This window comes from Camelus bactrianus, chromosome 1, assembly GCF_048773025.1.
Source record: "Camelus bactrianus isolate YW-2024 breed Bactrian camel chromosome 1, ASM4877302v1, whole genome shotgun sequence".
In the NCBI taxonomy this organism is placed as follows: Eukaryota; Metazoa; Chordata; class Mammalia; order Artiodactyla; family Camelidae; genus Camelus; species Camelus bactrianus.
Window position 1 is genome coordinate 60425991 of NC_133539.1, and position 15395 is coordinate 60441385.

A 15395-nucleotide genomic window follows, 5' to 3' on the forward strand; every position below is an offset into this window, starting at 1 on the left:
TCTGATCATCCTGGCCCTAACTATGCACAGGCTCCACTGTCACCCTGGACTCCTGGCTCCCAGGGGCAGTGACTGCAACTCCCTGTTTTGGTCTGTATAACCGGCATTATCATGCTGTGGTTATTATAATACCTGCCTAATAAAGGTTTCTGACTCACACTTAGAAAAGCCAAAACCCACAACATTAAAAAAAATCATCTCCAAGGAGAAAAATCAGTGGCAGAATGAGAAAAAGAAGGTGTAAGTCAAGAGTCCTAACTCCAAAAGAGGAACCCTGAAGACAAATGGGCTAAATTTGAATGGTGTCCCTGTCCTTCATCACTACTTAAATATACCTAAGGTCACCTGTGTAAGCATAGCACCTATATATCCCAATGCTGCACCCACAGACAGTCACAAAAGACTTAACACCTCCAGTAAGGATGCTCCTAATACTCGCCTATAGCTACCACTGCAATGGCTATAATCGGCTTTAATGGAGACTTGTGAATTATATTCCACCAGGTATTGGAATGTATTTGCCTTCTGGATATCTGTGAGTCCTGAAGCTGGGACCCCAAATTTGCCAGAAGTTGCCTCCCATTTCCCGGCAGTGCTCAGACCACTCGCACCCAGAGGGCACTGATGCATCAGGGCTCTGCAGGGATGCTGTGGGCCTGGTCTATGGCTCTCCAGCCCCCAGACGGGTGATGGCTGCCTAATTGGAACTCTGCCTCCAACTGAGCTCCCCGCTCCAGCCACTACAAAGTATCTCTTTTTCCCTCTTTCCTTCAGTCTCCCTGTCACCCCTTTGCCAATACCAGTTTTCCTTTCCTGGGTCTGGACAAGCCAAATGTACAGTTTTGACCATGACATCAAAGAAGACAACATACTATTTCCTTCTCCCTTTTCTTAAGTGATAAAGAAGCATGTGGAGGGCTTTATTTCCCTTGTCCCAGCAACTTCAACATGCATATAAAGATGTGTAACCTCATGTGCAAGGTCAAGAGCCCTGGTCACATGGTCACTATGGGAAAAGGTCAGTTCATCGTTCTCTCATGGAACACCTTCCCTTACCTGCATTTATCAGCCAGCATCATAATCTTAGGGAGGCCAAGGAGCCTGGGCTTCCCTGGATCAAGGTAAGTTTCCCTGGTGCCCGGGGAGCTGGCTGACTAACTCAGCGGCTCCGGGCTCTGACCTGGGAGCAGGCACCTACTCTCTCTCTGTCTCAGGCCACCTTGAGATTCTTGACTCCAGTTTTTCCACCCTTCAATCCCACATCACTACCCCACTTGGCCTTGTTAGCGATAAAGGCATGCCCGAAAAGTTCTTGCAGTGACGGGGACATCACAAGCTACAGTACACATGGCAGGCGGCATTTTTTCCTCTTCCTTCAGGAAGCATTATGTTACTTAGGGGTGAGAAAACTGCCACTATGAGATTCTTTTCTGTTTTAAGTGCTTCAACCGAAAGCATTTAAGCTCACAAAACAGATACAAGCCACCACCACACGTCAGTGTGAACCCAAGCCCAGAGCAACTGTGTGCTTGTGTGACCTGTTCTACCTGAGGCTGGAGATGGCGGTCCTGCGGGTGACTGGGTGTGGCTCTGAGTGGCGGAGGTGGTCAACTTAGGAGTCACCACTTCTACCGTAGAAACGTGTGTGGTCTGAGGAGATGTTCTCAGGAAATATGAAGCTGGGCTATACTCTTCTGTAAGGCCAAGCTCTGTGGTCAATTCTTCTGCTGATGTGGGGGCGATGGTTACGGGGACTGATCTGGTGGTAGCATCTATGAGCACCTGGCTCCTCTCTGTGGTGACAGCACCTTCAGTTGAGACTTGTACCACAAGAATTTCGGGACTGGTTGGTAGGAACTGTTTTCCAACCACCGTCTGTACTGCTGTGTGGCCACCCATCTGAGCTGCTGTGCTTGATGTGGGGCTGGGGCTGGGCACTGGGGGATGAGAGGCCTGGAGAGTGGTGGCTGCCACAGCTGGAGACATTTGGGCTAAACTGGTGCTTGTGGCTGGAAGGGTTTGTTCATTGGAGGCCTCTGTTAAGGCCGGGGCCAAGGGGAGCCCCAGAGTAGACCTCACTGTGACAGCTTCCGTAGCCTCCATGGGCAGAGCCTCCAGGTGTGGTGGCTTTGATTCCGTAATGATTTTCTCGAGGTATGGGCTGCTCTGGTTCTTAGGCTCTGCTGTTTGACTACTGGGGAGCACTTCCATGGACGATGCCACTGTCGACATCTGAACCGAAGTCACAGGAGCATCCCTGGCCCTAGGCAGGACCAGGGTAGAAGATGTAGGTGGAAGGACTGTTTGTGAGACAGACGGCGAAGAAGGGGTGGATGCTGTCAGGGATACTGGTGAAGAGGCTGGTAAGGAAGACACACGTGTGGGCGCATCAGGTGTGGACTGCTGTGGATGAGAGGAGGCCCTGGCTGCTGTCAAGGCTGATGGGAATGCGTGGTAGGACTGTGACACGGAGGGCTGGAGTCCAGGCAGCCCTGACGAAGAGGGTGATGGGTCAGGTTTAGCATAAGCGTCCAGAGGAACCAGCGTGTTCCGTGGTTCACTAACAGTGGCTGTGTAGGACAGAAGGTTGGTTGTGCGCAGAACCAGTGACTCAGTGGAAGGCTGAGCAGATTCCCCTTCGTGGGATGAGACGTGACTTCTTTCAGTCTGAGCCTGAGAAGAGGAAGAAGAATCTAAATGTGAAGAGTTTGAGATCTTAACAGCAAAGGTCGAACTCTCCCTCAGGTCAGAGGATGAGCTGTTGTCTGCAATGGACAATAGCGTCCGTTCTCCTTTGGTGAATGTAGCTGAAACATAGGTGTGGTCGGTGTGGTCAGTGTGGTCGCTGGAAGTCCTGTGTTCAACATCTGTGCCTCCCACCTGATCGTAGCCAATTCCAGTGACTGCAAAGGGAAAACCTAAAGTTAGATCAACTAAACAAATACCTGCCAAACCTGCACTATGAGACAGACTTTTAGTCTCCTATCCATGAACGCTTGGGGGTGAAATGCTTTCTTTGGAGAGGTGGCTTTCAAAAGTGAGCACGCTTAATAGAGACAGTATTGGAAGACAGGAAGGGTCTGGGTCTACAGTGAGTAGACCTGCCCTCCTGTGAGAAGCACAGAGGCAGCAATGCAAACGGTAATAAAAGCAAAGTGGGGCCAGGGGCTGAAAAATAAGGAACAGGACCAAATTCCTTTCACATGCCTTTTCTGATAAAAGCAAATTAGTATCTGAAAAGCTCTTAAGACCTCAAATAGAACAATTGTTATGCCTAAATGGAAAAAGGAAAACCCTCCCAACTTTCCATTCTGGATAATGAGATATTTCTTTCCCAGGAGATTGGCCTTAGCCACAACGTGGCTGGGCCCCTTCACTGCCAGCATCCTGGCAGACAACACCGCAAACGCCTGGGGCAAGTGTGTGGGAGGATGTGCGGGGGCGGTGGGGGAGCCCAGAAAGCTCTCCTCACAGACAGCTTGGAAGGCTTACGACTTTCTGGGCTGAGGGAGAACGCAAATCATTCTGGGGCTGCAAGCAAACAGACACATGAGCTGAGGGAATGCAGACAGAGATCCTGCCCGTCACCTCCGAGGGCACGCGAGGCCGCCAGAGACCCAGAGGCTAGGTGGCCGTCACCGGTCGCGGTCACGTTTCCGGGCTGAGTGGCGCTCTCCGTCTCCCTGGGCGAGGTCGTCTCCCTGGGCGTGGTCTCCATGGGCGTGGTCTCCCTGGGCGAGATCGTCTCCCTGGGCGTGGTCTCCCTGGGCGAGGTCTCCCTGGGCGAGGTCGTCTCCCTGGGCGTGGTCTGTCTGGGTGAGGTCTCCCTGGGCGAGGTCGTCTCCCTGGGCGTGGTCTCCCTGGGCGTGGTCGTCTCCCTGGGCGTGGTCTCCGCCGCCCAGCGCCACACATGCCCAGAAGCCGTGCTCCGGTTGGTGACAGATCGCAGCGTGCGCTCTCCGACTCCAGTGAGAGTGGCCCAAGTGTGCGGGCTGTGAGCGTGGGCTTCGGACGCCCCCTTCGAAGTCCAATCCTCTGCTTCGGGCCTGACTGCCAGCTCGGGACTGTCCTCAGTGGCTGCAAGAGGATTGAGAAGGGGAAGGCCGGTCAGTGCAGGGGTGGAGTTGGGCTGGGTTAGCCAGAAAGTGTCCCCACTCTTGCTCAGGGTCTATCTGAAACTGACAAGGTGAAAAACCAAAATGTGTGCCGCCCCTGCAGATGCATCAGTGACTGAAAGCTCGGGAGGCACTGCGGGATCAGCATATCTGCCCAGGTGGCCTGGATTTATGCAAAGGCTTCTAACTTCAGAGAACGGGATCAATACTGTATTTCTGCTCTGTGATACATAATAAATAGAGTTTATGTCAGGGAAACGAGGTGGCAGCGGGGGAGGTGAACAGTGGGCAATAGACTGACAACCCTGCTGGGTGGGGCTTTAGACCTGACAAGTCCCTGGGAGGGAGGCCGGTATCCCCCCGTAGGCTTTACCTCCTGGTGGGACCAGCGAACCAGGACCTGACACAGGGCCTGTCATTCTACCGTGGAGGCCTTTGCCTGAGCATAGCAGTGAAAAATGGCATTGTGTTCGGAGGTTACAGGTGGGCTTGGCTTTTGTTTCATTTTGTTTTTTTAATGTATTTGTTTTATTTCCTTGGTGGGGATGGAACAGGTGACACATGAATAAATACCCTTCTCCTCCTTCCTTGGGTATGTTTTATGCTATAAACTTAAAGAATCTTAGGTTAGTCTATTAAATTATCAAACAAACCATCCTTTTCAGAAATGATGGAAATGCAGTACAATTATCCTTGGCCTAAATACTTCATAATCTGGCTCTAATGAGAAAAACAGGCTCTTTCCTAATTCTTATTCCTATTCCCAGACCAGACTAGTCCTTGATACCCCATGGACCTATGTTTCTGGAAAATGGATGTAAAGCTGAGTGAGAGGTAAGTTCACTTCATGGTAGGTTTGCACTGATGGACAGGCAGGAATGAGCATGGGGACAGGGACACAGTGACCTGGGCAGCACTGAGAGAGCCAGCACCCAGTCAGGATGTGATCTGACCCAGGCTGAAAACCCATGGAAAGTCCGCCAGGAGAGGCTGGAGAGTCAAGCACCCCTGAGCACAACTTCCCTGGCAGAGAGGACAGGCTCCGTTACACAAAACTTAGGCCAATAACCCTGTTAGGCTGACAGACTTCGCAGAGTCATGACCTGAAACAGAGAGGCTGCACCTGAACCCGGAAAAACGAATGAACCAAGAACTCTGAAAAGCTGGATGGCAGAGTCAGTCAGCTTAGAGAGATTCCAAGGAGAAGTGAGAAAACATTATGTTAACCCAGAGTGAGATGGTTTCAGGAATGAGGCTATTCCTTATTTAGTGCTTCATAACTGAACTCCAAGGTCCACTCACACTGAGACCACATTTTCCACACAACCCCACTGCACACTGACTGCAGAGTGAAGAGTACTGAAGAGACAGAAGGAGAGCCTTCGAACCTATGCTTCTGATCTGAGAAGGTAAAAATTCTGAACCCCAAAGTGGTAGGGTGGAAGAGGGTTCCTTTTGTCTAGAAGACAGCTAACGTGCTTTCCAGGCATAAACACCCTCCACCCATATGTGTGGTATTCTTTCATGACGCAGCATATGCTTTTCCACGTCACATCAGTAGTAATAAGTGCTGATTTTCCTCATCAGTCAGGATGCTCCTATGGGGGAGACAGAGCTTCTGACATTAGTGGTGGAGAGATAAGAATTTAAACCTATTATATGCTTAAATGATAAGTTACTGCATTTTTGCTTCGGTCAGCATACAATTTACATTGCTAAGGCTGCTGAGAATTATTTTTTAAAACTACCCAAAAACATTATTAAAAAGGAACATCGAAGGAAAATCTTTCTCAAATTGATAAATTGGACTTCATCAAAATTAGAAAATTTTGTGATGCAGATGGTAACATCAAGAAAGTGAAAAGACCACCTACTGAATGGGAGAAAAGTTCTCCGCAAATGGTGTATCTGCTACAGGACTCGTATCCAGAATATACACTACCTCTTACAATTCAGTGAAAGAAAGCTAAATAACCCAATTTAAAATAGTGGTCAAAAGATCTAAATAGACTTTTCCAAAGAAGATATACAGATGGTGAGTGAGCACATGAAAAGATGCTCAACATCATTAGTAAGCCTGGGAAAACTGCAAATCAAAGCCACTTGCCATACCACTTTGCACCCACTAGGATGGCTAGAATCCGAAAAGCTGGACAAGCGGTGGTAAAAATGCTGAGAAACTAGAACCCTTGTATTTGCTAATGGGAATAAAAAATGGTGCAGCCACTTCGGAAAACAGTTCAAATCTCTCTGCAAGAGATTTGAAGACATACGGGCATACAAAAACTTGTAGCTGAATGTTCACAACAGTACTGTTCATAAGAGCCAAAAGGTGGGGCCAACCCACACATCCAGCGATCCACAAAAGCATAAACCAAATGTGCTGCATCCAGACAATGGAGCGTTACTTGGCCATACAAAGGGATGAAGCACTGCCACGTGCCACAACACAGATGAACCTTGGAAACACTACACTTAGTGGAAAAAAAAGAAGGCCACATACTGTATGATTCCATTTATAAGACTTGTCTAGAAGAGCAGGTCCATAGAGACAAAAAGTAAATTCATGGTTGTCAGAGGCTGGGAAGAGGAGAGAATGGAAAGAGACCAGCACAGGGTTTCTTTTTGGTGTTTCAGGAAATGTTCTGGAATTAGATAGCAGTGACGGTTGCACAACTTTGTGAATATACTAAGAACCACCGAACTGTACACTTCAGTAGGTGATATTTTCACCTTCCAGAAGCTGTGTGATTGAGGCAGGTGTGGGCGTGCGGGGTGGGCTGTAGGGAGCAGAAGGACACAGACAGAGAAGTCCCTGAGCTGTGCGTGGGAGGGGCAGGCGGCCACAGCAGCATCTTGGAGACATAAAAGAAACAATGGGGATATACTGCTATATGTGTATCAACAGCTGGAAGGAAGGCCTGGGAATAATGAGGGGCCTGCAGGAGCTGTTTCATTAATGCTGCAGAAGGCCCTGGCCTGGTAGGCCCCCCTCCCTTCAGTGGGGTGCGGCTCTGTGAAGTGGAGACTCACTCCAGCGTTCCCCACGTGGTGCCCAGGAGTCCAGGCTTTCTGAGGAAGATGAAGATGAAGACAAGGACTCGGTGGCCGGCTCAGAGGAACTCCTGTCACCCAGCGCTGTGTCACTTCCTCTAGACTGTGGGGCAGAGGCCGAGAACTGGCTCCAAACTGAAGAGTTCACAACTTGAGGATGGGAAGTAACACTTCTGGTCACATCTGTGAACGTCCCTCGGTTGGTGGAGGACCAGTGGGCCGTGCTCTGTCCCCCTCTGACCGACGGGGCTGGCCGAGGCGCAGTCTCAGTCTGAGACACAGGGCTTCTACTCCCTGCCTCAGAGCGGCTGGCAAGCTGGTGTCCTCTTGAGGCTGAAAAGTGTCAGAGAGAAAAGGCCATGATGTGGACATCAGGGAGATCCCTCCACAACCGAGGCGCGAGTCTTCCCTAAGAGAAGGTTCCCTTTGCAAGGACCTTATGTAGTATTTCCTAAATGTGTAACCTGACATGCACTTTCATGTTCTAAGTTATTATTTCAAAACTCTTCAGTGTCAGGAAGAGAACAATGCCAAAAATAAAAGATGGTGAATACGGAAGCTTTTAAACACCATGTGCAGGGGGAGGGAATAGCTCAGTAGAAGAGTGCATGCCTAGCATGCACTAGGTCCTGGGTTCAACCCCCAGCACCTCCATTAAAGTAGATAAGTAAATAAATAAACCTAATTACCTCCTCCCTCTCAAAATAAAATAAACTGCATGTGCAAAGTAGCAGAGCAACTTATAGGCTTGAGGGGTTTATTCTCTTTCCCCCAAAACATGGGTGAGTATGTGGGAATGAGTATGTTGCTGTGTCCGTCAAACACAACGTGCCCAAATAGAGTCCTTCTAGCATTTTTCTAGGATGGTTGTACTATTAATAAAGATTATTCAAATTTTCAAGTAGAGCAAACAAAAAACTGTAAGGGTACACTAAAACCCTCAATTTGGGGAATAGATGTATATGTTTTATATATTTGTAAATATATTTATAGTTTATGTATGGTGATCTGCACATGAGATAGCTGAAGCTAGCGTTAAAGAGCGGGCCAGCTCTCAGTGTGAAGGTGACACTGCAGGTGACGAGATCCATCAGCAGCGGAAGCTCCGAGCCTGGGTCTCAGTGCTGCGTGAAGGAGCTGGTGAGCGCGCACCCACTGCTCAAACTCGCTGAGCCTGTTTCCTCTCTACAAGAAAGCAGGAGGAATGATGTCTGCTTGACTAATTTCACAGTGTTGTCATAAGGAAAATCAAGTGAGATAATGGGGTATACCAGATAAAGGAGACGGTGTTACCCAAGAACACAGGCTTTTTTTTTTTCCTAGAGACTGCAAATGGTCTTGAAGTGATTACTTGAGAAAATTCAACAATTTAAAAATGTTCATAATAAATCAAAAAAAGATCGAAGACTTACTTAGGGAATCATTTTGCAAAAGCACCACTGAGACCTCAGAAGATGTGAGGCCAAATCCATTTTCTGTGGATGGCTCAATGAGTTTCTTCTCCCCCAGGCTCCCGATTACTCCACCGTTTCTTCTTAAGTCTGCCCCAGAGGGTGAAGAATGAACTGATGCTGAAGTTGCAGCAGTTTCAGAGTCCTCAGAGAAATGCTCTGTCTCGGGTAGAGGTCCCAGACTGACGCTTAAAGACTGGAGCATCCTTGGGGCACCATTGGGGAACATGGTGGCAACTTGCACACTCCCTGTCCCACTGACCGAGATGCTTGGGAGAGCAGTGGAGTTGTTTAAATCCTCTGTGCTTTCAGAAGCTGAAACAGAAGAAAATAAGCTTCAAGACTCGTCAGGGGTGTATCTGGATACAGATAATGTTAATTACATTTTGAAAGATGGATGTAGATAAACGTGGACCTACTAGAGAAACCCATGTGATATGTGCATTCGCCCTCTCCTCACTAGCGCTAGTCCTCACAGAGCTAAGTGGAGAAGCCTGAGGTCCTTCATCGAGTACAAGAAGCTTCAGATCAGGCTAGAAGGAAGACAGGAGAAAGCCTCTAGACATGATCTGCATTGATTTTTACAGAAGAAACAAACCTTCTGCTTTTGAATTCCATCTTACAGCTTATATAGGACAGATCATTGTGATACGGTACGGGTTTTTGCTTTGTTTTGTTTTGTTTTGTTTTGTTTTGTTTTAGCAGGGTAACCCTTTTGTTCAAATGCTGTTACAGATTAAAACCTATACATAAAACTGAATAAAAGTGGGTCCATTGTAGGGTGCCTGGTCCCCAGGTCACCAGCATGGAGGCCTATGGCTCTCAGACCCCAGCCGGAAAAATGCTGGCCTAGAACAGTAATTCCAGCTCTGCCACCATCAAGGCTTCTTTATTATTGCCCAGCGCAAGGCCATCATAAACCTTATGTTTTGAAAGACTGTTACCGAGCTCCATTTATTGTGGAAGAGAGCTTCTAATCAACAGGAGACACTCATTATTACTCCACTGATTTGATTTCATTCCACCCAAAAGCAACAGGCTCCATTATTGCAGTCACCTCATTAGGCTTTGGAGACTGGCCCCCGAGCCCACATACTATGACAGTGGTCCCCTAGGAGGTCAAGGACTCCAGGTTGGGAGCAGTTTTTCTGATGAAATGCGTGGCAGACACTGGGTTAACTGTCGCGAACCTCAGGAACTGAATTCTACACCATTGGTCAAAACGCACAGTGTGCTCTGCAGAAGTACAATGGCTTGCCCACAAAGTCTTCCCAACAAAGAACTTTCCAAAGGACACCCTGAGAAGTGACCTCCAGAAGGGCACTTGACATCCTCATTCCAAACAGGAATAGACTGCACAAAAGCTTGGTGAGTGAGCAAGATCCAAAAGCAAGAAGAAAGAGTGCTGTTTTTTTCAAAGCCAAAAAAAAGTAAGTACTTTCCATACCTATAAAATGAAAGGCTTCAAACTGTTAATTATGACCCAGAAAAGGGAAGAAGAAAGTTCTCATTATAAATGGTTTCTTGAAGACCAGTCCAATATGCAGTCATAACCAAAAGCACAAATAAATATTAAATATATATATAGAGGGAGAAAGTACCGGAAACAAAAAGGTCCCTCTTACTTTTGTGCAAAACCATAGAACCAGCTGTACCTAGAACACAGCCCACAGCTCTGGTCACTGGACCTTCCTGGAGACATGGAAGATACAGGAAATCCATAGAGCTAGTAATTAAAATAAAGGAATAGAAAAACCTGGACACAAAAATGGTTTAAGCCTACCTAAACCCACCTCTACTTAAACACAAGAACAAAAAAATCTTCAGGACTTAAAAAAAAGGAAAGCATAACACAGACATGCCCAAACCCTCCCTCAGCCACTTAGCATCAGGCCTAAATTCATTAGAGTCATCATCTATATCCACCAACACTGGATATAGGCACTGCTGACTGCTGGGCACTCTTTTAAAACACTTGTTCCCAGCAAATTGTATTATTTCATCGATTCAATGCACAGTGGTGGCTCTATTGGACTCAGCCTGAATGCCTGTCGAGCAAAGCAATGGCCACAGAAATACAATCAGAAAAGTCACAATTGCTGAAGGTCACAAAAGGAAGATGGCCAGGTTTTCCCTGACCTGAGAGGGCTCCGTGGAACACTGCTTCACCATCTCATTATCATCATTAGTAAAAGCTGCCATTTACTGACCAGTTACGATGTGCCACTACTTTACACACACCTCCATATATTGTGCTAAGTCCTTTACATGCTTAATCTGACTCAGTCCTCACAGTAAAGCTACAGAGCAGTGTGAACACTTCTGTAGAACTGGTGCCCCTTAATAAAAGGAGAAAATGCTTGGTCAAACTAATCTACAATCACCACTTATGTTACTAAATGAGCACCTGCTAAATATACCTGGGGGGAAATATACCATGTTTCTAATCAGCAGATCGGCACTATTGATTATTTAATAATTGCCCTTCCTTGCTCATTTCTACCCTTGAAGCAGCCATTCAAAAATGGGAAGACCATCTTTTTGTGAGCAGAAACAAGCCAATTTCTCTAATCTTTATAATAGGAGGTGAAAAGAACGCCTGTTCCTCTGGTAAAATTATGTGGGTCACGCTCCAATCACAACACAACATACTGGAACCTCAGGCAGGCATCACACTGCTCAGCCTTGGCTTGGCTGCTGTCCAGAACTTGCCAAAAATCTGGCTGAAGCAGCTGATATTTGGGAAAGATATGCTAAATCTACAGTCTTCTGAGTTATTTATACTCATGTCCTTTACAAAGCGAAGTCACCATAAAGCAATTTACCTGGACCACATTAGCTAGCTACCCACAGAAATATTTTCTGAGTTGAGATCCATTATCACACCCCCAGCTCCTATTGAGAATCGACATAAAATATCATCTTTCAAAGAACATTAGCACAATTTCCACAAAACAGCAACTGAAGGCATTTTCTGTTATGATCATTAACATTTCTTACATGAGTATTCCTCTTAGAAGTACTGCCCCCCAAACACTGAGGCCTATGGATGAAGCTGTGCGCTCACTTTATCTGACAATATCATGCCCTACCCGGTTTCCCTTTGTGCCCTGGTTTCCAGGAAACTCGGCACTAAATTTAGTGCTCAATTGTAGCCACTCTCACATAATTCAATGTACACATATCTCTCTTCATCTTCAAAAGAGAGCTTTTTTCCCTGTTAGCTGCTTTACTTACTTTCCCCTTAATGGTCTAATAGTATATGGTCATTATAGAAAGTATTAATAGAGTAGAAGGCTGTGGAGCAGCAAAGATGTAAAACAGCAAGCAAACAGTTCCCAGTGGCTTCTGACCTCTTTTTAAAAATCTGATTTAGCTCTCTGGGCCTGTACCTGCCTTAACACATACACTTATTGGCATGTGATTTATTTGTGGAAGCAGGTGACACCTAACTACCTGAGCCTCAAAAGACATTGCACTGCTTGTATGTTTCTGTGCATCAGAGTGAAGAGTGAATGGAGGCACGGGATACGCAGGCTGACATGTTCAAACAGCAGATGCTAGAACTAGAAAGGATCTTTAGGATCAGCTGGTTTAATCCCTTCATGTTTCAAATAAGGACCCCCTTCCTCCCCAGGCAGGGCTCCTGGCTGACCATCCTAGTGCTCACCCAGTGAGGACCATCACTCATCTGACTGGTCTCAGTGCCAGGACTTCCACTGGGCCACATTTGCTAGTGGATGCAGTGGCCAGTGACCACACGGCCTGCTAGACTCCCTCCTGGCTTTGGTTCTACGGAGAATCCAGCTGGGCTGGGTGCCTCTGGGTCTGCCTCTGGCAAGTCCTGCCAGTGCTCTTAGCCTGCGTGCCTAGTGCTCCTGGATCCTGTGGATCTTGAGACTTAGATTTCAGGGGCAGTAGGAGGCACACCAGAGCTCTGGTCAGCAGGTTAGCAGAGGCTAGCCCAGCCTTACAAATAAAGCAAAGCTTCATTTCCCATGTGGCTTCAGGTCCTCGTGCGCATCCCCTTTACCACCCCACAGGGAAGAGGGGAGGCTGGCAGGCTAGATCCAGGTGTTCCTGGATGCCTGGCTATCCCCTCATTCACCAGCACCCAAAGCCCCCTCCAGTATCTAACAGGGAGGGTGGGACTCTACCCAGCACGGAACACCCAGTTCACTAAGAAGGGAGAGAAATGCTCAGTGAAAGACTCGAGGAAGAGGAATAATATGGGAGAACTCTTCAAAAAGTAAAAGGTACAAGAAGGATGAAGGCTCAAAAATTTGAGGGCCAATTACTTTTTTAATGTTAAAAAATATAAGTGACTAGAGTCAGGGCCACCAGCTGGAAACACAGAACAATTCTCAGATGCACCACAGTATACACACCACAGCAGTGGGCCGGGTTCAAAGTGTAAATATTAAATGACCCCGACCAGAATCAAGGGTAGCTTCCTAGAAGATGCTTCCTTTCCACCATTTAGTAAAGTTGGTTGTAAACCACTGAACCACAGACTTTGAAGCTGGAAAGGATGGTAGCTCTGACCCAATCTAACCAATGTTTAAGAATAATCTTAAAAAGCCATCTCCTAAAAATACGAATCATAAATTATATACATCCGTGTTGGCAGGAAACCATATACAGAGTATACGGAAGGGGAACTGGCTGCTTTAAACAGGCATTACCGAAAGGACCTCTGGGTTCGGTTTTTGCTTTGATGACATAAACCTGAACCCCTAATCTTGCAAAGTACTTCTAAAACCCTCTGATCTATGAAAATTTTGAAATGGCAGTTTCTGAAGCCACCTAACCACTGTTTCCCTGGAATATTTCCAGCCCTCGCTGTCCTGCTCCCCGCAGCACGGGGGTGAGAACACAGGCAGCGCACAGACGCGGAGTACAAGCTGGGAGAAGAGACAGGGTGGGCAGAGCTTCCAGGACTGGTCCGTGGCTGGAAGAGCCTGTGATGCGTGGGCACATGCTTATCCCCTTACTCATCAACTGCACCTTGTCGTGGGACGAGAGAGTAGCAGACACAACCCACGTCCTCAAGATGATGACAGTTTGTCTGGGTAGGAGCTTAGATAATGTAGTGTGACAGGGTGTATGGTACGGAGGATCAGAGGCTGACAATAAGCTTGGTGGAGATGGAACATCTGTAGGGACACTGGACTGATGAGCAAGGGCTGGAATGTGCTCCATTGCTGTGACCTTGTAAATACCTGCATCTATGGTTTTTTTGAAATTATGCCCAGAAAAATGTACATCTATGTCATCTTTGCCATTGAAAGAAACATTTTTGCAGTAACGAAGAAATATAAATATAACTCCTCATCAAAGGACACAATGATCATCATTTCAGTCACCCCAGAACATGGCCTCTTGTGCAAGAACACACACCTACCACACTCAGACTTGTGTGTAGGAGGGTGGGGGACGAGGGGGGAAGCAGGGCTCGGTGGACAGAAAGGCCTAGAGCAGCCACCAAACCAACTGTCACTTTCTTCCTTATACAGTTAAAGGAAGCATGCTTTAAAGATGAACTTCAACACTGAGATCAGTTGTGTGGGTTGCATTTTTACCTCCAACATTTTGCACTGGGGCTTAATGACTTTTCCCCTTAGCCCCTGTGACAAGTGTGTAACTAGCTGGCTATCCAGGGCGATGTACTTCTATTCTGAGTGACTTCAGCGTGTTGAGCTGGGACAGGAGCACTTACGTGTGGGACTGCTGGAGGGAGGGGAGTAAACCGGTGTCCTGGAGAAAGGCAGCCAGGATTGCTCTGGTCCTGAGGAATTTCTCTGCCTGGGGAGCGTGGTCTCTTCTCCCACATCCACAGCAGGAAGAGAGGACTGGCTCACAACCGAAGTGGCCACCACTTGGGTGTGCAGAGTCATTGCTTCTGGGAGCCCCTGCCCCCTCGCCGGGGAGCCCCAGGACGTGCTGCTCTCCGTGTGAGAAGGGGCAGTTCTGCCTTCTGACCCTGCGCTGCTGGATGGCAGGGGACGCCCTCCCAAGGCTGAAAGCAGACAGCAACAATTAAAATTCCACCAGCAGACTTCCCAATGTCTGAATAATCTTGGAGCGAGCTCACCTCTGACCTCTCTAAGATAGACAGACACGAGAAGAAAGTGGAAGCAATTGTTCATTCTATAAAAAATGGCCTCCTGAATGAGAGACCACAAGCCAAAACAAGGACTGTTTTCAGATCTCACAAAGACTCTGCATTTTGTGGTAAAATTATCAGGAAAGGGGCACGATGAAGCTAAGTATGAGCCGATATAGAATCGGAGGTCAGCGTCTGACCGGCGTGACTCATCAGTCATAGTCCACAAAGCGGTCCCAGAATTCACTTGATTTTAACACAAAGTTTCCAATGTCTGGATGACCAACAAACCCAGGCAGCACTATATGCAGTTTCTAAGCTCTGTATCCATCATTCGTGAATGGAACTTAACATACTTAAAATACTCTTTACAGAACTGAGTCCCCCAACCAGACCTCCTGCCCCTAGGGCATGCAACCATGCGGACATCTTTTATGGCTTCATCCTCTACTTTGAGGCCATTACCAAGTTGTATCAATTATCCTTTGTGAAGAGTCTTTACCAACCCCTTCCTCTCCATCCCTGAGGCCACTAGGCCGTATTTTAGCACCTGGATTTCTGTGTCTGCCTGGGTGGTCCCCCTGACTCTAGGTTCCCTCCACCCCAGACATCTTATACATACCTGCCAGGTGAACCCTCCCCAAATTCACTTTAATGCAGTCACTGCCT

At 47.5% G+C, this 15395-nt stretch overlaps 1 protein-coding gene across 2 annotated transcripts in view; it reads right to left on the reverse strand.

The window, feature by feature from the left end:
- The window catches only part of LOC105072417 (protein HEG homolog 1), an 82770-nt gene that overhangs the window by 40187 nt on the left and 27188 nt on the right, over positions 1-15395 (reverse strand). For both annotated transcript variants that reach the window (XM_074364859.1, XM_074364868.1), the window contains exons 3-7: positions 14340-14639; positions 8582-8935; positions 7149-7502; positions 3589-4077; positions 1548-2903 (exon numbers count right to left, since the gene is read on the reverse strand). In XM_074364859.1, coding sequence (XP_074220960.1) covers positions 1548-2903; positions 3589-4077; positions 7149-7502; positions 8582-8935; positions 14340-14639 — 2853 coding nt within the window. The remainder of the gene's footprint in view (positions 1-1547; positions 2904-3588; positions 4078-7148; positions 7503-8581; positions 8936-14339; positions 14640-15395) is intronic.